The sequence below is a fragment of the Palaemon carinicauda genome, chromosome 29, assembly GCF_036898095.1.
Source record: "Palaemon carinicauda isolate YSFRI2023 chromosome 29, ASM3689809v2, whole genome shotgun sequence".
Lineage (NCBI taxonomy): Eukaryota > Metazoa > Arthropoda > Malacostraca > Decapoda > Palaemonidae > Palaemon > Palaemon carinicauda.
This window is the reverse complement of record NC_090753.1, coordinates 87,470,432-87,494,863: the sequence shown is the minus strand read 5'-3', so window position 1 is coordinate 87,494,863 and position 24,432 is coordinate 87,470,432. Positions and strand designations below refer to the sequence as shown.

The window sequence follows — 24,432 nt, the reverse complement described above, 5'->3', positions numbered from 1 at the left end:
TATATTCTTGATATATGTACTGATTTACTAATAATCTAAAGAGTTCATAAAAAATAGAAATACTTCTTTTCACTTGAGAACGATGATAAAAGTACAAAGTATCGTCATTAATGAAAGTGATCGTACATATAGGTGTCGATGTCAATTTTAAAAAGCTACATGAAAAGGATTTAATTTCTTGTAAAACCTAAAATTCAAATAATTTAACACGGCCTTATTTCCTTCATCTTGACACTATTAGCTCTTCTTGAGCATTCCCGTTATCAAAACTACCTTACTTCACTTAAACCAATCTCCATCATATCCTGAGATATTCCCATTGCATTCAATGCATGTTACTGTACAGGACTTAGATTCAACCCTACACAAATCCAGATAGCTACTTCCCTCAGTGGACAATCTTATCCTCATTTCCTGTTAACAAAACCTTGATTCTCTTCTATCTTTTATTCTGCTGTTAACACTTAATCCCCTGGATATTGAATCTACGATGGGCAATAAAGGGTTCAGTGAAGTTCTTTGATATATGCGAAAATTCAGCTCAACTTTTATTATGCTTGAACCTTTCTAATCTCGACCTTGCATTAAAATGCAGTACAGTCCCTTTAAATGCCCATCTAAGTGTTTGTCCTTGTACACGAATAAAGATTTACTCATGAACAATTTAGCAAGGAATTCATCGTGTAACTGCGTGATTTCACTGATTGCCTCTGAGGTAATTTCCATGGCACAATGCCAACTGACAATTATTAACGTTCTACAAGTTTCTCAGCCCCTCTCTAACTTATCACCTTTTTATATACCCTAGTAATTTCATACTTTACTTTACTACAATTCCAACACTGTATTGCATCTTTTTAATCTTTGAATTACAGATGCAATATCTTACTAAAATTCCTCAGATTCAATATCCACCCTTGACAATATCATCGTCAGATATCCAATGACCAACTCTCAAGCTGCCTTTTACATCATCATCATCTCCTACGCCTATTGACACAAAGGGCCTCTGCTATATTTCGTCAGTCGTCTTAATCTTGGAGCTTTTAAATCAATTCTTCTCAATCATCATCTACTTCATGCTTCATAGTCCTCAACCATGTAAGCCTTGGTCTTCCAACTCTTCTAGTGCCTTGTGGAGCTCCGTTGAACGTTTGGTGAACTAATCTCTCTTGGCGAGTGCGAAGAGCATGCCCAAACCATCTCCATCTATCCCTTGTCATGATCTCATCCACATATGGCACTCAAGTAATCTCTTATAGCTTTATTTCTAATCCTGTCCTGCCATTTAACTCCTTTTACATATCACAAGTTATTCCTGGTGGTTCTGCAGTCTTATCATTACTCAACATCTCAATTTCTATTAGTCCTCTGTATTAACTTGTAGCAATGCCTATTCATTCCCTTTGCTTAGTAGAATATCAAGACAGTCCCTTTGTTGATCCAATACTACTTTCCCCCTAACTTTTAATCTTTTCTTTATTCTAATTTGCTTCTACCTTAAATCTTCATTCTGAATGTCCACTTATCTATAACAGTACAAATATTATCTTTCCTCCCTCTCTCGAGACAAGAACACGTATTTCCTCCCAAACATATTTATCTTGCGCTTGTTACTCATCTATTAAAAATTTCCTTACCATTCAAGACAAATATTCTGGAAAAAAATTGTTCAGTTAATATTCAAGCTCAAACAGTTCGCATCAGGAAGCGATTCAAGTCATGGCCCGAGTTGGATTTTTATCTTTAACAAAGGCTGGTGTGTATAAAATATGGATAAGACAAACTTACTTACAGCCAGGGAAATTTCTGAAGCCATAATCTTTGCTCTCAAAACTTGCAACGAGCTTACCTAAAACACAATTTTTCAAGACGTTCACTAGACATTTTGGTCCACATATGTAATGCTAGGATCTCTTCTGGAATATAGCACATGGTGAATTTGTCTGACTCACAATCTACATATGAGAGAGAGAGAGAGAGAGAGAGAGAGAGAGAGAGAGAGAGAGAGAGAGAGAGAGAGAGAGAGAGAGAGAGAGAGAGTTTTAAAATACGACTGTTTTCCTATATAGTTAAGCAAATGCCTAATAACTACTTTAAAGGAAATTAAAAATAAATTGACAGTAGCTAAAAGAAAAAAAAATATGAGCCAACACAATAACATGTCAAAAGGGTCGCCGAGAAAGAGTGAAAAAATTGAAATGAATGAGTTTAGGTCCAATACAAACCAATAGGTTAATTTTGATAAGAGGAACCTTAGCACCTTGTGTAAAGGACCAGTTACCGAGCTAAAGAAGATCCTTTAGTACGGTATTGATAAGACCAAATAAAATGGTACCGGTTTATGAAAATCCCAGTGACGTCAAGTTCTCGAAGAGGAGAGATACAGGGCAATGTTCTAGAGGCAGACCATAGATGTCAAATCCATCATGACTCAAGTCTCGGGGTAGGGAGGGCCATTCAATGGCTGCTGCCATCTCACACGGACGGCGAGGTTGCGGATACTGCTGGGAACAGCCAGGTCTGAGCAGAACTCGAACTCACAGTCCGCAGATTGCGAGTCAGGGACATTTCCAATAGGCTACCACAATGAGATATGGGTACCAGAATTGCCCTCATTTCTCAGACAAGTAATAGTCAATAAGGAGTCTATAGTCAATAGGGAGTCTATAGTCAATAGGGAGTTTACAGTCAATAGGGAGTCTATAGACAATAAGGAGTCTATAGTCAATAGGGAGTCTACAGTCAATAGGGAGTCTATAGACAATAAGGAGTCTACAGACAATGAGTTTATAGTCAATAAGGAGTCTACAGTCAATAGGGAGTCTATAGACAATAAGGAGTCTATAGTCAATAGGGAGTCTACAGTCAATAGGGAGTCTATAGACAATAAGGAGTCTACAGACAATGAGTTTATAGTCAATAAGGAGTCTATACCCAATAAAGAGTTTAAAGTCAATAAGGAGTTTATAAAGTTTATAGTCAATAAGGAGTCTATAGTCAATGAAGAGTTTATAGTCAACAAGGAGTTTATAGTCAATAAGGAGTCTTAGTCAATAAGGAGTCTATAGTCAGTAAAGTTTATAATCAACAAGTTTATAGTCAATAAGGAGTCTATAGTCAATAAGGAGTCTATAACCTATAAGGAGTATAAGGTCAATAAGGAGTCTATAGTCAATAAGGAGTCTATAGTCAATAAGGAGTTTACAGTCATTAAGGAGTTTACAGTCATTAAGGAGTTTAGACATTAAAGAGTTTACAGTCATTAAGAAGTTTACAGTCAATGAGTTAACAGTCAATAGGGAGTATAGTCTATAAAAAATTATGAAACTAAAACCTTTCAAAAACCCCGGTGACTCTCAACAAGAAACCGACCGAGCAATTCCGTCCTTACCTGGAACCATTCATCTATGCACGATTTGTGATAAATACATAGACAAGGGAGCCTCGCAATCGTATCCCCCTGGCACAGATCCTCCAAGCAGATCACACATTCCCCTTTATCCTCCGTCAGCACATCCTCTGTAAAGGTAAAAACGGTGAGCATTCACAAGTCAGGATTTTTAAATCGCACGATTAAAACTGGACGAGAACACATTTTAAAATCATTCCAGTGTACAATATAGTTATAGATTTAAAATTTGATATATCATGGAATACAATACATTAACCCTTACAGTGCCAGTGGTAAATTCAACGAAACTTCTGATGTAGCAAAATCTTCCAAGACCAGCAAACTCTGGATTGTTAATATTTATTGGAAAACTCTCATTAACCCCTTTCCATTAAATAATAATTTTCTATAGTTCGGATGCTTTTAAAAGAGGTTTCCCTATTTCACATTTTGACGAAGTCGCCAATGGCAGTGAAAGGGTTAAGTATCGCAGTAAAGCAAAAAGATGTTTAATCACTAGTTTTGTTGTTAAATCTACAATAATGATAAAAGATTTACACCTTGGTATATCATGAAATACAATACATTAAGTATCTGCAGTAAAAAAAAAAAATTCTTAACCACTATATTTGTTGTTAAATCTGGAAATACAGTAAAAGAAACATAAATAAACATACTGTGATGACAGGAATTGAATGATATTTGTAACTCTTACTCCAAAACTTATTCTAATTTCTTGACAAGTGGCATATTAAAACATTGTTATACGTACAGTAAATATTACAAAACATTTACTATTATTATTATTATTATCATTACTTGCTAAGCTACAATCCTAGTTGGAAAAGCAGGATGCTATAAGACCAGGGACTCCAACAGAGAAAATAGCCCAGTGAAGAAAGGAAACAAGGAAAAATAAAATATTTTAAGAACAGTAACAACAGTAAAATGAATATCTCCTATATAAAATATAAAAACTTTAACAAAACAAGAAAAATAAGATCGAACAGTGTGACAGAGTGTACCCTCAAGCAAGAGACCTCTACCCCAAGAAAGTGGAAGACCATGTTACAGTCTATGGCACTGCCCAAGACTAGAGAACAATTGTTTGATTTTGAAGTGTCCTTCTATATGAAGAGCTGCTTACCATAGCTAAAAATTCTCATTTACCCTTGCCAAGAGGAGAGTGGCCACTGAACAATTACAGTGTAGTAGTTAATCCCTTGGGTGAAAAATAATTTTAACAGTATTGTATATTCATAACCGCATTGTTATATTCTTGGAGGAAAGAGGGGAACTAAGGCAAGCCAATCTTATACTAAACTGTATCTACTCTATAACTTTGTAAGATGTGCATCCCCATAGTTTAATCAAAACCTGAAAAACTATATCCCTCACAGAGAGTGTATCCACTTATAGCTCCTCCAAGTATCCCATCTCAATCGATGGGGATGCATCTACTCGTGTATTTACAAAGTATCTAATCCATTAACGATTTATCCCTGCGTATCTCCCTCAATGAGGCTCTGTATATTAACAGTATCATGAACATCACAAGCAAAATCTACTCAAACCCAAAAAGGTGTATCCTCCTAAAGCCCTGTCCACACGATTGAGCACGCCCGACGGGCAAACAGTGATACCAGACCACAATAGTTAGTAAGAATGAGGGTTAATGACGTCAGAAGCGGGAAAACCACAGACAGGGACCTGGCATCACACAGTGTTGCCAGATCCCTGCCTTTAGTTTACCCACTTCTGACACCATCAACCCTCATTTTAACTAACTATTGAGGCCTGGTATCACTGTTTGCCCATCAGGCGTGCTCGATCGTGAGGACAGGGCTTAACAGAGGCTAGTAGCCACTTAATAAGACCAGTTACTTCTCAAAAGTTAATTTGCAATTATTAAATTTATAAATGACAATTCCGTAATGTTTACTTCCTCATGATCATGATCCTCCATAATATGTTATATCTAGTGCTTCTGCATTTGCACCTAGTTTGACTTACTTTCCTATATCTCTCATCATAATGGTTTTAGTGCTTCTGTGTTTGCATCCAGTTCAAGTTTCCTTTATCTCCAATCCTAACGGTTTTAGTGCTTCCGTGTTTGCACCCAGTTTAAAGTTTCCTTATCTTTCATCATAACGGTTGTGGTGCTTCCGTGTTTGCACCCAGTTTAAAGTTTCCTTATCTTTCATCATAACGGTTTTGGTGCTTCCGTGTTTGCACCCAGTTTAAAGTTTCCTTATCTTTCATCATAACGGTTGTGGTGCTTCCGTGTTTGCACCCACTTTAAAGTTTCCTTATCTTTCATCATAACGGTTTTGGTGCTTCCGTGTTTGCACCCAGTTTAAAGTTTCCTTATCTTTCATCATGACGGTTGTAGTGCTTCCGTGTTTGCACCCAGTTTAAAGTTTCCTTATCTTTCATCATAACGGTTGTAGTGCTTCCGTGTTTGCACCCAGTTTAAAGTTTCCTTATCTTTCATCATAACGGTTTTGGTGCTTCCGTGTTTGCACCCAGTTTAAAGTTTCCTTATCTTTCATCATAACGGTTGTGGTGCTTCCGTGTTTGCACCCAGTTTAAAGTTTCCTTATCTTTCATCATAACGGTTGTGGTGCTTCCGTGTTTGCACCCAGTTTAAAGTTTCCTTATCTTTCATCATAACGGTTGTGGTGCTTCCGTGTTTGCACCCAGTTTAAAGTTTCCTTATCTTTCATCATAACGGTTGTGGTGCTTCCGTGTTTGCACCCAGTTTAAAGTTTCCTTATCTTTCATCATAACGGTTGTGGTGCTTCCGTGTTTGCACCCAGTTTAAAGTTTCCTTATCTTTCATCATAACGGTTGTGGTGCTTCCGTGTTTGCACCCAGTTTAAAGTTTCCTTATCTTTCATCATAACGGTTGTGGTGCTTCCGTGTTTGCACCCAGTTTAAAGTTTCCTTATCTTTCATCATAACGGTTGTGGTGCTTCCGTGTTTGCACCCAGTTTAAAGTTTCCTTATCTTTCATCATAACGGTTGTGGTGCTTCCGTGTTTGCACCCAGTTTAAAGTTTCCTTATCTTTCATCATAACGGTTGTGGTGCTTCCGTGTTTGCACCCAGTTTAAAGTTTCCTTATCTTTCATCATAACGGTTGTGGTGCTTCCGTGTTTGCACCCAGTTTAAAGTTTCCTTATCTTTCATCATAACGGTTGTGGTGCTTCCGTGTTTGCACCCAGTTTAAAGTTTCCTTATCTTTCATCATAACGGTTGTGGTGCTTCCGTGTTTGCACCCAGTTTAAAGTTTCCTTATCTTTCATCATAACGGTTGTGGTGCTTCCGTGTTTGCACCCAGTTTAAAGTTTCCTTATCTTTCATCATAACGGTTGTGGTGCTTCCGTGTTTGCACCCAGTTTAAAGTTTCCTTATCTTTCATCATAACGGTTGTGGTGCTTCCGTGTTTGCACCCAGTTTAAAGTTTCCTTATCTTTCATCATAACGGTTGTGGTGCTTCCGTGTTTGCACCCAGTTTAAAGTTTCCTTATCTTTCATCATAACGGTTGTGGTGCTTCCGTGTTTGCACCCAGTTTAAAGTTTCCTTATCTTTCATCATAACGGTTGTGGTGCTTCCGTGTTTGCACCCAGTTTAAAGTTTCCTTATCTTTCATCATAACGGTTGTGGTGCTTCCGTGTTTGCACCCAGTTTAAAGTTTCCTTATCTTTCATCATAACGGTTGTGGTGCTTCCGTGTTTGCACCCAGTTTAAAGTTTCCTTATCTTTCATCATAACGGTTGTGGTGCTTCCGTGTTTGCACCCAGTTTAAAGTTTCCTTATCTTTCATCATAACGGTTGTGGTGCTTCCGTGTTTGCACCCAGTTCAAAGTTTCCTTATCTTTCATCATAACGGTTGTGGTGCTTCCGTGTTTGCACCCAGTTCAAAGTTTCCTTATCTTTCATCATAACGGTTGTGGTGCTTCCGTGTTTGCACCCAGTTCAAAGTTTCCTTATCTTTCATCATAACGGTTGTGGTGCTTCCGTGTTTGCACCCAGTTCAAAGTTTCCTTATCTTTCATCATAACGGTTGTGGTGCTTCCGTGTTTGCACCCAGTTCAAAGTTTCCTTATCTTTCATCATAACGGTTTTGGTGCTTCCGTGTTTGCACCCAGTTTAAAGTTTCCTTATCTTTCATCATAACGGTTGTGGTGCTTCCGTGTTTGCACCCAGTTTAAAGTTTCCTTATCTTTCATCATAACGGTTGTGGTGCTTCCGTGTTTGCACCCAGTTTAAAGTTTCCTTATCTTTCATCATAACGGTTGTGGTGCTTCCGTGTTTGCACCCAGTTTAAAGTTTCCTTATCTTTCATCATAACGGTTTAGGTGCTTCCGTGTTTGCACCCAGTTTAAAGTTTCCTTATCTTTCATCATAACGGTTTTGGTGCTTCCGTGTTTGCACCCAGTTTAAAGTTTCCTTATCTTTCATCATAACGGTTTTAGTGCTTCCGTGTTTGCATCCAGTTTAAAGTGTGTGTTTGCACCCAGTTTAAAGTTTCCTTATCTTTCATCATAACGGTTTTGGTGCTTCCGTGTTTGCACCCAGTTTAAAGTTTCCTTATCTTTCATCATAACGGTTTTAGTGCTTCCGTGTTTGCATCCAGTTTAAAGTTTCCTTATCTTTCATCATAACGGTTTAGGTGCTTCCGTGTTTGCACCCAGTTTAAAGTTTCCTTATCTTTCATCATAACGGTTGTGGTGCTTCCGTGTTTGCACCCAGTTTAAAGTTTCCTTATCTTTCATCATAACGGTTGTGGTGCTTCCGTGTTTGCACCCAGTTTAAAGTTTCCTTATCTTTCATCATAACGGTTGTGGTGCTTCCGTGTTTGCACCCAGTTTAAAGTTTCCTTATCTTTCATCATAACGGTTGTGGTGCTTCCGTGTTTGCACCCAGTTTAAAGTTTCCTTATCTTTCATCATAACGGTTGTGGTGCTTCCGTGTTTGCACCCAGTTTAAAGTTTCCTTATCTTTCATCATAACGGTTGTGGTGCTTCCGTGTTTGCACCCAGTTTAAAGTTTCCTTATCTTTCATCATAACGGTTGTGGTGCTTCCGTGTTTGCACCCAGTTTAAAGTTTCCTTATCTTTCATCATAACGGTTGTGGTGCTTCCATGTTTGCACCCAGTTTAAAGTTTCCTTATCTTTCATCATAACGGTTGTGGTGCTTCCGTGTTTGCACCCAGTTTAAAGTTTCCTTATCTTTCATCATAACGGTTGTGGTGCTTCCGTGTTTGCACCCAGTTTAAAGTTTCCTTATCTTTCATCATAACGGTTGTGGTGCTTCCGTGTTTGCACCCAGTTTAAAGTTTCCTTATCTTTCATCATAACGGTTTAGGTGCTTCCGTGTTTGCACCCAGTTTAAAGTTTCCTTATCTTTCATCATAACGGTTTTGGTGCTTCCGTGTTTGCACCCAGTTTAAAGTTTCCTTATCTTTCATCATAACGGTTTAGGTGCTTCCGTGTTTGCATCCAGTTTAAAGTTTCCTTATCTTTCATCATAACGGTTTTAGTGCTTCCGTGTTTGCATCCAGTTTAAAGTGTGTGTTTGCACCCAGTTTAAAGTTTCCTTATCTTTCATCATAACGGTTTTGGTGCTTCCGTGTTTGCACCCAGTTTAAAGTTTCCTTATCTTTCATCATAACGGTTTTAGTGCTTCCGTGTTTGCATCCAGTTTAAAGTTTCCTTATCTTTCATCATAACGGTTTAGGTGCTTCCGTGTTTGCACCCAGTTTAAAGTTTCCTTATCTTTCATCATAACGGTTGTGGTGCTTCCGTGTTTGCACCCAGTTTAAAGTTTCCTTATCTTTCATCATAACGGTTGTGGTGCTTCCGTGTTTGCACCCAGTTTAAAGTTTCCTTATCTTTCATCATAACGGTTGTGGTGCTTCCGTGTTTGCACCCAGTTTAAAGTTTCCTTATCTTTCATCATAACGGTTGTGGTGCTTCCGTGTTTGCACCCAGTTTAAAGTTTCCTTATCTTTCATCATAACGGTTGTGGTGCTTCCGTGTTTGCACCCAGTTTAAAGTTTCCTTATCTTTCATCATAACGGTTGTGGTGCTTCCGTGTTTGCACCCAGTTTAAAGTTTCCTTATCTTTCATCATAACGGTTGTGGTGCTTCCGTGTTTGCACCCAGTTTAAAGTTTCCTTATCTTTCATCATAACGGTTGTGGTGCTTCCATGTTTGCACCCAGTTTAAAGTTTCCTTATCTTTCATCATAACGGTTGTGGTGCTTCCGTGTTTGCACCCAGTTTAAAGTTTCCTTATCTTTCATCATAACGGTTGTGGTGCTTCCATGTTTGCACCCAGTTTAAAGTTTCCTTATCTTTCATCATAACGGTTGTGGTGCTTCCATGTTTGCACCCAGTTTAAAGTTTCCTTATCTTTCATCATAACGGTTGTGGTGCTTCCGTGTTTGCACCCAGTTTAAAGTTTCCTTATCTTTCATCATAACGGTTGTGGTGCTTCCGTGTTTGCACCCAGTTTAAAGTTTCCTTATCTTTCATCATAACGGTTGTGGTGCTTCCATGTTTGCACCCAGTTTAAAGTTTCCTTATCTTTCATCATAACGGTTGTGGTGCTTCCGTGTTTGCACCCAGTTTAAAGTTTCCTTATCTTTCATCATAACGGTTTAGGTGCTTCCGTGTTTGCACCCAGTTTAAAGTTTCCTTATCTTTCATCATAACGGTTTTGGTGCTTCCGTGTTTGCACCCAGTTTAAAGTTTCCTTATCTTTCATCATAACGGTTTAGGTGCTTCCGTGTTTGCATCCAGTTTAAAGTTTCCTTATCTTTCATCATAACGGTTTAGGTGCTTCCGTGTTTGCACCCAGTTTAAAGTTTCCTTATCTTTCATCATAACGGTTGTGGTGCTTCCGTGTTTGCACCCAGTTTAAAGTTTCCTTATCTTTCATCATAACGGTTTAGGTGCTTCCGTGTTTGCACCCAGTTTAAAGTTTCCTTATCTTTCATCATAACGGTTGTGGTGCTTCCGTGTTTGCACCCAGTTTAAAGTTTCCTTATCTTTCATCATAACGGTTTAGGTGCTTCCGTGTTTGCACCCAGTTTAAAGTTTCCTTATCTTTCATCATAACGGTTTTGGTGCTTCCGTGTTTGCACCCAGTTTAAAGTTTCCTTATCTTTCATCATAACGGTTTAGGTGCTTCCGTGTTTGCATCCAGTTTAAAGTTTCCTTATCTTTCATCATAACGGTTTAGGTGCTTCCGTGTTTGCACCCAGTTTAAAGTTTCCTTATCTTTCATCATAACGGTTGTGGTGCTTCCGTGTTTGCACCCAGTTTAAAGTTTCCTTATCTTTCATCATAACGGTTTAGGTGCTTCCGTGTTTGCACCCAGTTTAAAGTTTCCTTATCTTTCATCATAACGGTTTTGGTGCTTCCGTGTTTGCACCCAGTTTAAAGTTTCCTTATCTTTCATCATAACGGTTTAGGTGCTTCCGTGTTTGCATCCAGTTTAAAGTTTCCTTATCTTTCATCATAACGGTTTAGGTGCTTCCGTGTTTGCACCCAGTTTAAAGTTTCCTTATCTTTCATCATAACGGTTGTGGTGCTTCCGTGTTTGCACCCAGTTTAAAGTTTCCTTATCTTTCATCATAACGGTTTAGGTGCTTCCGTGTTTGCACCCAGTTTAAAGTTTCCTTATCTTTCATCATAACGGTTGTGGTGCTTCCGTGTTTGCACCCAGTTTAAAGTTTCCTTATCTTTCATCATAACGGTTGTGGTGCTTCCGTGTTTGCACCCAGTTTAAAGTTTCCTTATCTTTCATCATAACGGTTTTGGTGCTTCCGTGTTTGCACCCAGTTTAAAGTTTCCTTATCTTTCATCATAACGGTTTAGGTGCTTCCGTGTTTGCATCCAGTTTAAAGTTTCCTTATCTTTCATCATAACGGTTGTGGTGCTTCCGTGTTTGCACCCAGTTTAAAGTTTCCTTATCTTTCATCATAACGGTTGTGGTGCTTCCGTGTTTGCACCCAGTTTAAAGTTTCCTTATCTTTCATCATAACGGTTTAGGTGCTTCCGTGTTTGCACCCAGTTTAAAGTTTCCTTATCTTTCATCATAACGGTTGTGGTGCTTCCGTGTTTGCACCCAGTTTAAAGTTTCCTTATCTTTCATCATAACGGTTTAGGTGCTTCCGTGTTTGCATCCAGTTTAAAGTTTCCTTATCTTTCATCATAACGGTTTAGGTGCTTCCGTGTTTGCACCCAGTTTAAAGTTTCCTTATCTTTCATCATAACGGTTGTGGTGCTTCCGTGTTTGCACCCAGTTTAAAGTTTCCTTATCTTTCATCATAACGGTTTTGGTGCTTCCGTGTTTGCACCCAGTTTAAAGTTTCCTTATCTTTCATCATAACGGTTGTGGTGCTTCCGTGTTTGCACCCAGTTTAAAGTTTCCTTATCTTTCATCATAACGGTTGTGGTGCTTCCGTGTTTGCACCCAGTTTAAAGATTCCTTATCTTTCATCATAACGGTTTAGGTGCTTCCGTGTTTGCACCCAGTTTAAAGATTCCTTATCTTTCATCATAACGGTTGTGGTGCTTCCGTGTTTGCACCCAGTTTAAAGTTTCCTTATCTTTCATCATAACGGTTTTGGTGCTTCCGTGTTTGCACCCAGTTTAAAGTTTCCTTATCTTTCATCATAACGGTTTAGGTGCTTCCGTGTTTGCACCCAGTTTAAAGTTTCCTTATCTTTCATCATAACGGTTGTGGTGCTTCCGTGTTTGCACCCAGTTTAAAGTTTCCTTATCTTTCATCATAACGGTTTTGGTGCTTCCGTGTTTGCACCCAGTTTAAAGTTTCCTTATCTTTCATCATAACGGTTTAGGTGCTTCCGTGTTTGCACCCAGTTTAAAGTTTCCTTATCTTTCATCATAACGGTTTTGGTGCTTCCGTGTTTGCACCCAGTTTAAAGTTTCCTTATCTTTCATCATAACGGTTGTGGTGCTTCCGTGTTTGCACCCAGTTTAAAGTTTCCTTATCTTTCATCATAACGGTTTAGGTGCTTCCGTGTTTGCACCCAGTTTAAAGTTTCCTTATCTTTCATCATAACGGTTGTGGTGCTTCCGTGTTTGCACCCAGTTTAAAGTTTCCTTATCTTTCATCATAACGGTTTTGGTGCTTCCGTGTTTGCACCCAGTTTAAAGTTTCCTTATCTTTCATCATAACGGTTTAGGTGCTTCCGTGTTTGCACCCAGTTTAAAGTTTCCTTATCTTTCATCATAACGGTTTTGGTGCTTCCGTGTTTGCACCCAGTTTAAAGTTTCCTTATCTTTCATCATAACGGTTTTAGTGCTTCCGTGTTTGCATCCAGTTTAAAGTGTGTGTTTGCACCCAGTTTAAAGTTTCCTTATCTTTCATCATAACGGTTTTGGTGCTTCCGTGTTTGCACCCAGTTTAAAGTTTCCTTATCTTTCATCATAACAGTTTTAGTGCTTCCGTGTTTGCATCCAGTTTAAAGTGTGTGTTTGCACCCAGTTTAAAGTTTCCTTATCTTTCATCATAACGGTTTTGGTGCTTCCGTGTTTGCACCCAGTTTAAAGTTTCCTTATCTTTCATCATAACGGTTTTGGTGCTTCCGTGTTTGCACCCAGTTTAAAGTTTCCTTATCTTTCATCATAACGGTTGTAGTGCTTCCGTGTTTGCATCCAGTTTAAAGTTTCCTTATCTTTCATCATTACGGTTTTAGTGCTTCCGTGTTTGCATCCAGTTTAAAGTGTGTGTTTGCACCCAGTTTAAAGTTTCCTTATCTTTCATCATAACGGTTGTAGTGCTTCCGTGTTTGCACCAAGTTTAAAGTTTCCTTATCTATCGTCATAACGGTTTTGGTGCTTCCGTGTTTGCACCCAGTTTAAAGTTTCCTTATCTTTCATCATAACGGTTGTGGTGCTTCCGTGTTTGCACCCAGTTTAAGTTTCCTTATCTTTCATCATAACGGTTTTGGTGCTTCCGTGTTTGCACCCAGTTTAAAGTTTCCTTATCTTTCATCATAACGGTTTTGGTGCTTCCGTGTTTGCACCCAGTTTAAAGTTTCTTATCTTTCAACATAACGGTTTTAGTGCTTCCGTGTTTGCATCCAGTTTAAAGTGTGTGTTTGCACCCAGTTTAAAGTTTCCTTATCTTTCATCATAACGGTTTTGGTGCTTCCGTGTTTGCACCCAGTTTAAAGTTTCCTTATCTTTCATCATAACGGTTTTGGTGCTTCCGTGTTTGCACCCAGTTTAAAGTTTCCTTATCTTTCATCATAACGGTTGTAGTGCTTCCGTGTTTGCATCCAGTTTAAAGTTTCCTTATCTTTCATCATTACGGTTTTAGTGCTTCCGTGTTTGCATCCAGTTTAAAGTGTGTGTTTGCACCCAGTTTAAAGTTTCCTTATCTTTCATCATAACGGTTGTAGTGCTTCCGTGTTTGCACCCAGTTTAAAGTTTCCTTATCTTTCATCATAACGGTTTTAGTGCTTCCGTGTTTGCATCCAGTTTAAAGTGTGTGTTTGCACCCAGTTTAAAGTTTCCTTATCTTTCATCATAACGGTTTTGGTGCTTCCGTGTTTGCACCCAGTTTAAAGTTTCCTTATCTTTCATCATAACGGTTGTAGTGCTTCCGTGTTTGCACCCAGTTTAAAGTTTCCTTATCTTTCATCATTACGGTTTTAGTGCTTCCGTGTTTGCATCCAGTTTAAAGTGTGTGTTTCCACCCAGTTTAAAGTTTCCTTATCTTTCATCATAACGGTTGTAGTGCTTCCGTGTTTGCACCCAGTTTAAAGTTTCCTTATCTTTCATCATAACGGTTTTAGTGCTTCCGTGTTTGCATCCAGTTTAAAGTGTGTGTTTGCACCCAGTTTAAAGTTTCCTTATCTTTCATCATAACGGTTTTGGTGCTTCTGTGTTTGCACCCAGTTTAAAGTTTCCTTATCTTTCATAATAACGGTTTTGGTGCTTCCGTGTTTGCACCCAGTTTAAAGTTTCCTTATCTTTCATCATAACGGTTGTAGTGCTACCGTGGTTGCATCCAGTTTAAAGTGTGTGTTTGCACCCAGTTTAAAGTTTCCTTATCTTTCATCATGACGGTTGTAGTGCTTCCGTGTTTGCACCCAGTTTAAAGTTTCCCTATCTTTCATCATAACGGTTGTAGTGCTTCTGTGTTTGCACCCAGTTTAAAGTTTCCTTATCTTTCATCATGACGGTTGTAGTGCTTCCGTGTTTGCACCCAGTTTAAAGTTTCCTTATCTTTCATCATAACGGTTGTAGTGCTTCCGTGTTTGCACCCAGTTTAAAGTTTCCCTATCTTTCATCATAACGGTTGTAGTGCTTCCGTGTTTGCATCCAGTTTAAAGTTTCCTTATCTTTCATCATAACGGTTGTGGTGCTTCCGTGTTTGCACCCAGTTTAAAGTTTCCTTATCTTTCATCATAACGGTTGTGGTGCTTCCGTGTTTGCACCCAGTTTAAAGTTTCCTTATCTTTCATCATAACGGTTGTGGTGCTTCCGTGTTTGCACCCAGTTTAAAGTTTCCTTATCTTTCATCATAACGGTTGTAGTGCTTCCGTGTTTGCACCCAGTTTAAAGTTTCCCTATCTTTCATCATAACGGTTGTAGTGCTTCCGTGTTTGCACCCAGTTTAAAGTTTCCTTATCTTTCATCATAACGGTTGTAGTGCTTCCGTGTTTGCACCCAGTTTAAAGTTTCCCTATCTTTCATCATAACGGTTGTAGTGCTTCCGTGTTTGCATCCAGTTCAAGTTTCCTTATCTTTTATCATAATGGTTATAGTGCTTCTGTTTGCACCCAGTTTAAGTTTCCTTATCTTTCATCATAATAGTTTTAATGCTTCTGTGTTTGCATCCAGTTTAAAGTTTCCTTATCTTTTATCATAATGGTTTTAATGCTTCTGTTTGCACCCAGTTTAAATTTCCTTATCTTTCATCATAATGGTTTTAATGCTTCCGTGTTTGCATCCAGTTTAAGTTTCCTTATCTTTCATCATAATGGTTTTAATGCTTCTGTGTTTTAACCTAGTTTGAAGTTAATCATCTCTCATCATCATCTTTCTCAGACAAGAATAAATATTGTAATAATAGTTTTATGATTGCAACAAAAATACGACTTCCTGATGATGATGTTGCATTTTGTTGAGAGACTAAGAGCTCTCTTCATCTTATTTTTCATCTCTCTATATAGAGCAAATTGTAACTTACTAATTTGTTACCTGATCGAGGGAAAAATACCATTGAAACTCCCACTTCATTCGGACTGAAGATGATGCCACCACCCTGCCTCACTTTCCCTCCAAAAAACAAATTAAAACAATCCGCCATAAAAACTAGTCCAGGACGGATATTAGTTCATCGATGCTTGCCAGATAATTAAAGGAAGAAGAAGAGAGGAAAGTTCTCCCAGTTTCCCCTGGAGGTCATTTCATTTTCCGAGTTATGAAAAATATACAAAAGTTTTCAATGAAGGAATTCTATTTTCGAGGTTGGGCAGAGAAGTGAAAAGAAAGGAAGAAAGAGGAAGGTGAGAAGAAAATGAAGGAGAGAAGAAAATGTATAAGAAAGAGAAGAAGAGGGAGGAAGATGGATTACAAAGAGGAATTTTAATCTAGTGGGGTTAAGACCATCTCGTTTTTTAATTATAATATGAAAGTGATCATTTATATACGTGATATTTTAGTCTCTTTAAAATCGGGTACAAACCACAACAGTTGACTAACAATTAAGTACAGTTGGACACATGAATTCCTGGTAAACCTTGATCCCAAGAAGCACACCCATTCACACCCTTACTGTGCGGTGAGTTCCTGTGTTTAGCCCTGCCCAACACCTTTACCATATCTCTCTACACTATCTATTTGGTTACTTGCCAATTAGTGAGGTGTGCCAGGGACTCCTGGATCCAACTGTACATAATTCTCAACTACATCGAACGCAGGAAGACTTGACCGGGTTTAAAGGTCGCTCACGAATGGCAGAGGCAAGGGACAGTGACATTGCCCTAGCAATCAGGACAATGCCCTAGAGACTGACCATATATTATATAAACAGCACCCAAGCCTCCTCTCCACTCAAGCTAGGACCAGGGAGGGCCAGGCAGTGGCTGATGTTAACTCAGCAGATAGACCTATAGGCTCTCCCCCCCCCCACCTTAGCTCACAAGGATGGTATGGTTGCAGACACTAATGGCAAGCACTAGCCATAGACGTTACCAATCATGCTGGGATTCATTACCAGTTTCTTTATTGATAGATTAGAGTCCTGATTTCACAATGAGATGAGAAGCTATTTAATCTAATAATAGTCCATCTAAGCCGAAGAAGTTCCCCAGACAACGAGGAACAAAGTCCTCATTTTCTGTCAATATATGAAAAAAGGAAAGCTTGGTCCATAGGACTTGAGTAAAACGTTGAAAATCTTCATTGGCGGAGGTCTGATATCTTTGATTGCTCTTTCTACTTATTATTATTTGCATACTTGACATGATCATATTCCTCTCCAATTAGGGTAAGAAGAAGGCTTTGGCAAAGGCTTAAGCTAGCAAAGTTGACCGAGTCCTCCATGTCAGATGACAAGGGGAATCCTCAGTGACTTTACTGATGGGGATTGTCAAGGAGGTAAGTATCCTACCTCTGAGTTTCAATTCCTATTAAAGGGCATCCCTTATACTCAATGAAGACTCCAAGCCTGTGTTTCAAGATGATAATCCACAAGGCAGTGGAACTACTTGCTTGGTTTAGTCCTCCGGTCGAGATGGTGTGCAAGGCTTTGGCGCTTTGAGCTAACGGCAGAGAATTGAAATATCAAGAGATATTAGATTATCTGATAAGGAGCAGACTGCTCTATGATGTTCAAAACCACCTTATACCCATACAGACACCCTTAAGAGCAAGTTAAAAATCAGTGAAATAAGGTTATTTCACCCAAAAAGGGGTCAACTGAAGATTTTCTTGTCCTCTAAGTGCTTCGATAATAAACACACATTATGCGGTGTGATATGCAAAATACCTGGGAATGTATATGATAAACTGATCTTGTAGGTCCTGTAGTGCGTAGGGTTCTCCATCGTGATAGGACCAAGAAAGCAACCCTTACAGTAAAGTGAGTAACTAAGTATGCTGGGCCTAACTGGCCTATAAGGGCAATGCTAAAATATCTGAAGCTCAAACCCATAACAGTTAGCAGACCCTTCACTTTTTAATTCGGATAATACAGAATAGACATGACCCACTACAGTAGAATAATAACCAAGTAACTAGCCTCCTGGCTAGTACAGTGGTAACGTGTTCGCCTAGGATTCACATGGCAGCAAATTGATCCTAGCCAGAGACAGTGAATTTAGGCTGTTTACTGGGGAGGCCACTGCTGTGGTTGGGTACCACAGTGGGAGTTTGGGCTTGCCTGACTGAGCATCTATTCTGATGAAACTGGAACTGAAACCAAACACCTTTACCTTAACCTACTTTTCCGGTTAAAAGGAACATTGTATTCAGATATGTACTCATGTCGCTCCTTCCTCTTTCTAGAATTAAACTTGGGTTTACACTGTCATGAGCAGAAAATTCTACGGATTAGAGTAAATGTACAAAACGTACGAGCTACAACAGTCAACTTACTGCCAGGTATATAAGCCATGGCTTAGGAAAGATGTCAATATTATTGCTTCATCGTGCTGCGATCAAACTTGGGCTTTCTCGGTTGTGGTAAGCGCTTCCGATTGTATAAGGAGGAGGAGGAGGAGGAGGAGGAGGAGGAGGAGGAGGAGAAGGAGGTCGAGAATGAGAAGGAGGAGGAGGAAGAGGAGGAGGAGGAGGAGGAAGAGGAGGAGGAGGAAGAGGTCGACAATGAGAAGAGGAGGAGGAAGTTGAGGAGGAGGAAGAGGTCGACAATGAGAAGAGGAGGAGGGGGAGGTTGAGAATGAAAGGAGGAAGAGGAAGAGGAAGAGGAAGAGGAGGAGGAGGAGGAGTAAGAAGTGGTGGTTGAGGAGAGGAGGAGGAGGTTGAGAATGAGAGGAGGAGGGGGAGGTTGAGAATGAGAGGAGGAGGTTGAGAATGAGAGGAGGAGGATGAGGAGGAGGAGGAAGGAGGAGGAGGGAGGAGGAGGAGGAGGAAGGAGGAGGAGGAGGAGAAAGAAGAAGAGATTGAGGAGAAGGAGAAAAAAGTGGTGGCTGAGGAGAGGAGGAGGAGGAGGCTGAGAATGAGGAGGAAGGTGGTGGTGGTAGAGGAGGAGGAGGAAGAAGAGATTGAGGAGGAGGAGAGTGGGAGGAAGAGGAGGTTGAGAATGAAGAGAGGAGGAGGAGAAGAGAAGGAGGATGAGAGAAAGAGGAGGAGGTTGAGAATGAGGAAGAGGAGGAGATTGAGAATGAGGAGGAGGAGGGAGGGAGGGAGTTGGTGGCTCTAAATAACTAATTTCGCTTTGGAATCCTGCCCCGTAACCGCTAATGAGAGAAGCATTTTGACACAACCTCCATCTATTTTCCGGGAACAAATTATGATTAAACGTGGAATAGCACCAATTTTGTTGGTCGAGGGGGGGGGGGTGGTTAGAAAGGATAGGGGTGGCATAAAGAGGACTGGGGTATCGGGAGGCCAAAAAATGAATTAACTAGATTCTAATTGAAATATTATCCCAGCGTAGCAACGGGGCCTATTTAAGGTTAGATTGAACATTGACCGAGATTTTTGTAGTTTCCTCTGTGCTGAAACTTTTGATCATTTGTGGAATAATGAGTCGAATGTAAAAAGGGATTTTTTGCTTATGGAGCAATGGTTGATTTAAAAAATAAATTTATTTACAAGACTAAAATTCACATATACTTATACATACATATAATGTATACAGTATATAAAAAGAAGCATAATTATAGTAGTACTCACCTGCATTTACATTTACACAAGAGAGTAAATATAAATTAAATTAACTCACAATCAATGAAAAATGAAATTTATTTTGAACTTTTTCATAGATTTTCATAAATTTCCGTTCTCATAGATTGTGGGTTAAATTCATTTATCATACATATACGGAAAAGTTGTGAATTTGATTACCTATAGCCCAGTTGTTATTGAGATTTGAGAAAACCTTTTTCCTCATAAATCTATGGGTAGTGCCATAGCCTCTCTACCATGATCTTCCATGGTCTTAGATTAGATTTCTCTAGCTTGAGGGTACACCCAAGCACACTATTCTATGTTTCCTTATTTTCTTTCATCACTAGGCTATTTTCCCTGTTGGAGCCCTTGGGCTTATAGAATCCTGCTTTACCAACTAGGGTTATAGCTTAGATAATAATAATAACAACAACAACAACAACAACAACAACAACAATAATAATAATGTGTAAATATTTGAAACTATCATGCCCCAACCTAGTATAAACTAACTTGAAACGTCAAAACAAAGAAAAGCAGATATTTGTCAAACACTTCGACCTAGTAGTTTAAGAGAAGACACCTGAGTTATGAGTTTGGTTGTAACTGATCCAATGGTTCTGTATAATAAGTCAAAATGAAAAAAAAATTAAAAAGTTTATATCATACTTACACCCATACGATGGAAATCTTCGACCATTAAACCTTATTATTATTATTACTAGCTAAGCTACAACCCTAGTTGGAAAAGCAAGATGCTATGAGACCAAGGGCTTCAACAGGGAAAAATAGCCCAGTGAGGAAAGGAAATAAGGAAATAAACGATATAAGTAATGAAAAATTAAAATAAAATATTTAAAAAACATTAACAACATTAAAACAGATATTTGATATATAAACAATAAAAGGACTTATGTAAGCCTGTTTAACATAAAAAAACATTTGCTGCGAGTTTGATCTTTGGAAGTTCTACGGATTCAACTACCCGATTAGGAAGATCATTCCACAACTTGGTCACAGCTGGAATAAAACTTCTAGAATACTGTGTAGTATTGAGCCTCATGATGGAGAAGGCCTGGCTGTTAGAATTAACTGCATGCTTAGTATTTCGAACAGGATAGAATTGTCCGGGAAGATCTGAATGTAAAGGATGGTCAGAATTATGGAAAATCTTATGCATAATGAAGAGATAAGAAACAAAACAAGATATACCTCCACAGATAAATGAACATATTAACATACCATTATAACTGATGCGTGGCTTCGTCAGGCATATGACCAGGTGGCACTCCAGGTCGTCAGGTAGGACAAGCTTGGAGCAAATTGGACACTTGAAACCTGCAATGAAAAAGAAAAAACATTTAAATAACAAAGCCTTTACCAAAAAAAAAAAAAAAAAAAAAAAAAAAAAAAAAAAAAAAAAACACACAGTTGGAATACTCAATTCATGACATGTATACAAATAAATAAATAAATATATATAATATATTCACAAGAACAAACACGATACGTTTGCTCTTGGTAATTTGAAAAACTTTTTTCGAGTACACTTTGTTATCTTGAAAAGTAGTCCTTCAAGTATTTTCTCCAGGAGGTGGGAGAGCTCTTTACCTTAGGAGCGAGGTAATAATTCAAAGGTTTATATATATTATATATATATATATATATATAAAATATATATATATATATATATATATATATATATATATATATATATGTAATATATATATTTAGATATAAATTTATATATACACATACATATATATATATATATATATATATATATATATTTATATATACATATATATATATATGTAATATATATATTTAGATATATTTTTATATATACACATACATATATATATGTATATATATATATTTATATATATTTTTTTTCCTGTATGCATAATGTATACTTATAAAGAAATATATAGACAATATATCAACATCCTACATATATAAATACACATATATACAAATATATATAAATCATTCACACACACATATATATATATATATATATATATATATATATATATATATACATATATATATATATATATATATATAAATAAAAAACTCCACTTCCAAGGGCGCACACACCCACCTTACATATTATCTTCCCTAGTCATGCATGTAAGCTGGCAGGCGGAATGCCAAGAAGGAAGAGGCCCTTAATCAAACATAATAAATGTCATTTTCATCGAGGTTATCCTTCCTCATTAAACTCGAACCATACTCGAACCATATGCACCAACTTAAGAAGAAGAAGAAGAAGAAGAAGAAGAAGAAGAAGAAGAAGAAGAAGAAGAAGAAGAAATTGTTGGGCTTAGTTTAGTTCGGTCTTCGGTGGTTGGATTATTTAATGGATTATCTTTTTATATATAGTTTTTCTTTTATGGATGATTGGATTAAGAGTATTTCTCTCAGTTTATATATATATATATATATATATATACATATTTCCCTGTTGGAGCCCCTGGCCTTATAGCATCCCCCTTTTCCAACTAGGGGTGTAGTTTAGCTAGCAATATATATATATATATATATATACACAGAGAGCGAGAGAGAGAGAGAGAGAGAGAGAGAACGAGAGAGAGAGAGAGAGAGAGAGAGAGAGAGAGAGAACGAGAGAGAGAGAGAAACGAGAGAGAGAGAGAACGAGAGAGAGAGAGAGAACGAGAGAGAGAACGAGAGAGAGAGAGAGAGAGAGTGAGAGAGAGAGAGAGAGAGAGAGAGAACGAGAGAGAGAGAGAGAACGAGAGAGAGAGAGAGAGAGAGAGAGAGAGAGAGAGAGAGAGAGAGAGACTTAAATGAACACACGTACATACAAAGACACAAACATTCCTGTTCCAAATGGAGTGTATTGAATAATTCTACCCCACAGCAAGCCTTCGGTGGGGGGAGGGGTTTAAAGGGGGGGGGGGGCTGTATCCCCCCCCCCCCGTCCCCGTTTTGAAGGACCTCTAAACGGAGAGCCTGGTTAGAAAGTCTCATTAACCAGTCTAGGCTGACCTTGTAAACTTAACCTCAAGTGCCTGTGACTTGGTTTCCTAACTACGACCTCAAGAGAGAGAGAGAGAGAGAGAGAGAGAGAGAGAGAGAGAGAGAATTTATCCTCCACTGGGGATTCGTGGATGAGCCAGTGTGGCGATATAAACTTCCATGAGGCTAGTTGCTCTGTATATCTTATCAGAATATCATCATCATCACGTTAACACTGTAACAATTTTTTTTCCTTTTGCTAAAGTTATTCTAATTTTTCTTATCGTCTATCAAAGCTCTTTTTCGTCATTCACATCTCCTATTTACTATAATCTATCATAATCTATTTCCACTAAAGAATTATCTATTCTCACATCATGTACACTACCTATGAGAAGAAGTCATGTTATTATACATGTAAATAAAAATCCTAACTGATTTAACAGACCTGGAGTCTGTGCAATTTACAGGTCATAATTCAGAAAGCCAACAGACATTAGTTCTGAACTTCAAGGACTGCAGGTGCCTACTCGTAGTCACAGCGAAGTAGCCTCAATCGTGGTTACCTTGTAGGCCAGTGGCGAGAGAAGGAACTATCCGAAGACTATAGTCAATTTTTTTCCTTTTTAATGAGGCGCATTTGCACCGACTCGCAGCGGCGTCCTTTTAGCTCGAAAAAGTTTCCTGCGATCTGATTGGTTAGAATTTTCTTGTCCAACTACTCAGCGAGCAGGAAACTTTTCCGAGCTAAAAGGGCACCCCAGCGAGTCTGTGCAAATCTGCCTCACTAAAAAGAATTTAATATTAAGACTTAATCATTGTTGTTTATTAGATTAATAAATCAGTCAAATGTGATGAAATGAAAAGAAAAGAATCCATATAGAAACCTCTAAAAGGTCGCTCAGGAATGGCAGAGGGCTAGGCATAGGACAATGTCCTATAGACTGAGCATATATACACATGATTAGCACCCTAAGCTCTCTCCGTCAGAGTAGGACCAAGGAGATCCAGGCAATGGCTGCTGATGACTCCCTAAAACCCATCCTTAGCTTGCAGCGGGTCTCGAAGTCTCATTCAACAGGGTGCCCCAACTCTTCCCGGATATCAGCGTTAAAATTCTCAAGAGACGAGACAGTGACGAAGAGAAAAAAAGATGAAATATAAGACCTTAACATAATTAACATTCAACTCAAGTCTATATTTTGGATAACGACGAAAAAAAAAAACTTAATAATTAACATAAAACGCCGTCTATATTATGGATGACGATGGCCTTCATCTTTATAATCTTTATCATTATTAACAAAATCTAATTAGCAATGACATTGAACTTATGTTGAATGAATTATGCTACTCTACATTTTTCTCATTATATTTTGTAGGATATTTATTTTTTTACTATTCAATATCTAATTATTTACATACGGAATAAGCCGAAATTAGCCTGTACTTGCAAATCTAATCTCTCTCCCACATATTAAAAGAGCAAAACGGGGCAAAGAGTGCTCATAGAAATCAAAACATTCCAAATACATAAACAACAATAATATGATCACACATATGAGGACAGAGTAAGGCAAAAAATATCATACACTTTTCTATGAGCATCACTGTTCTTATCACATCCTGAGAGAGAGAGAGAGAGAGAGAGAGAGAGAGAGAGAGAGAGAGAGAGAGAGAGAGAATCCTTTTCTCATATAATCTTCGTTCTTTCAAGAAGTGGTACTTTAATCACGACTTCCCTTGAGTTTCTTCATACCTGGGTAAGTAAAGGACACATTTCCTGGGTAAATATATTTGACCTGGAATCCATGATTGATATAGGTTCAATATCTTTGACCTGGTATCTATACTTTTGACCTGGGATCAATATAATTGACCTGGTATCTATACTTTTGATCTGGGATCAATATCTTTGACCTGATATCTATACTTTTGACCTGGTATCTATACTTTTGATATAGGTTCAATATCTTTGACCTGGTATCTACACTTTTGACCTGGGATCAATATCTTTGACCTGGTATTTATACTTTTGACCTGGGATCAATATCTTTTGACCTTGAATCCATGATTGGTCTGGGATCAATATCTGACCTGGGATCCAAGATTTATCTGCGATAAATATATTAGATCTGGGATCAAT

General features: G+C 38.3%; 1 protein-coding gene across 2 annotated transcripts in view; it reads right to left on the bottom strand.

The window, feature by feature from the left end:
* LOC137622322 (E3 ubiquitin-protein ligase ZNRF1) overlaps positions 1–24,432 on the bottom strand; it is a 106,132-nt gene that overhangs the window by 2,651 nt on the left and 79,049 nt on the right. For both annotated transcript variants that reach the window (XM_068352897.1, XM_068352896.1), the window contains 2 exons: positions 20,544–20,639; positions 3,395–3,522 (listed from right to left, as the gene is read on the bottom strand). In XM_068352897.1, the coding sequence (XP_068208998.1) occupies positions 3,395–3,522; positions 20,544–20,639 (224 nt within the window). The remainder of the gene's footprint in view (positions 1–3,394; positions 3,523–20,543; positions 20,640–24,432) is intronic.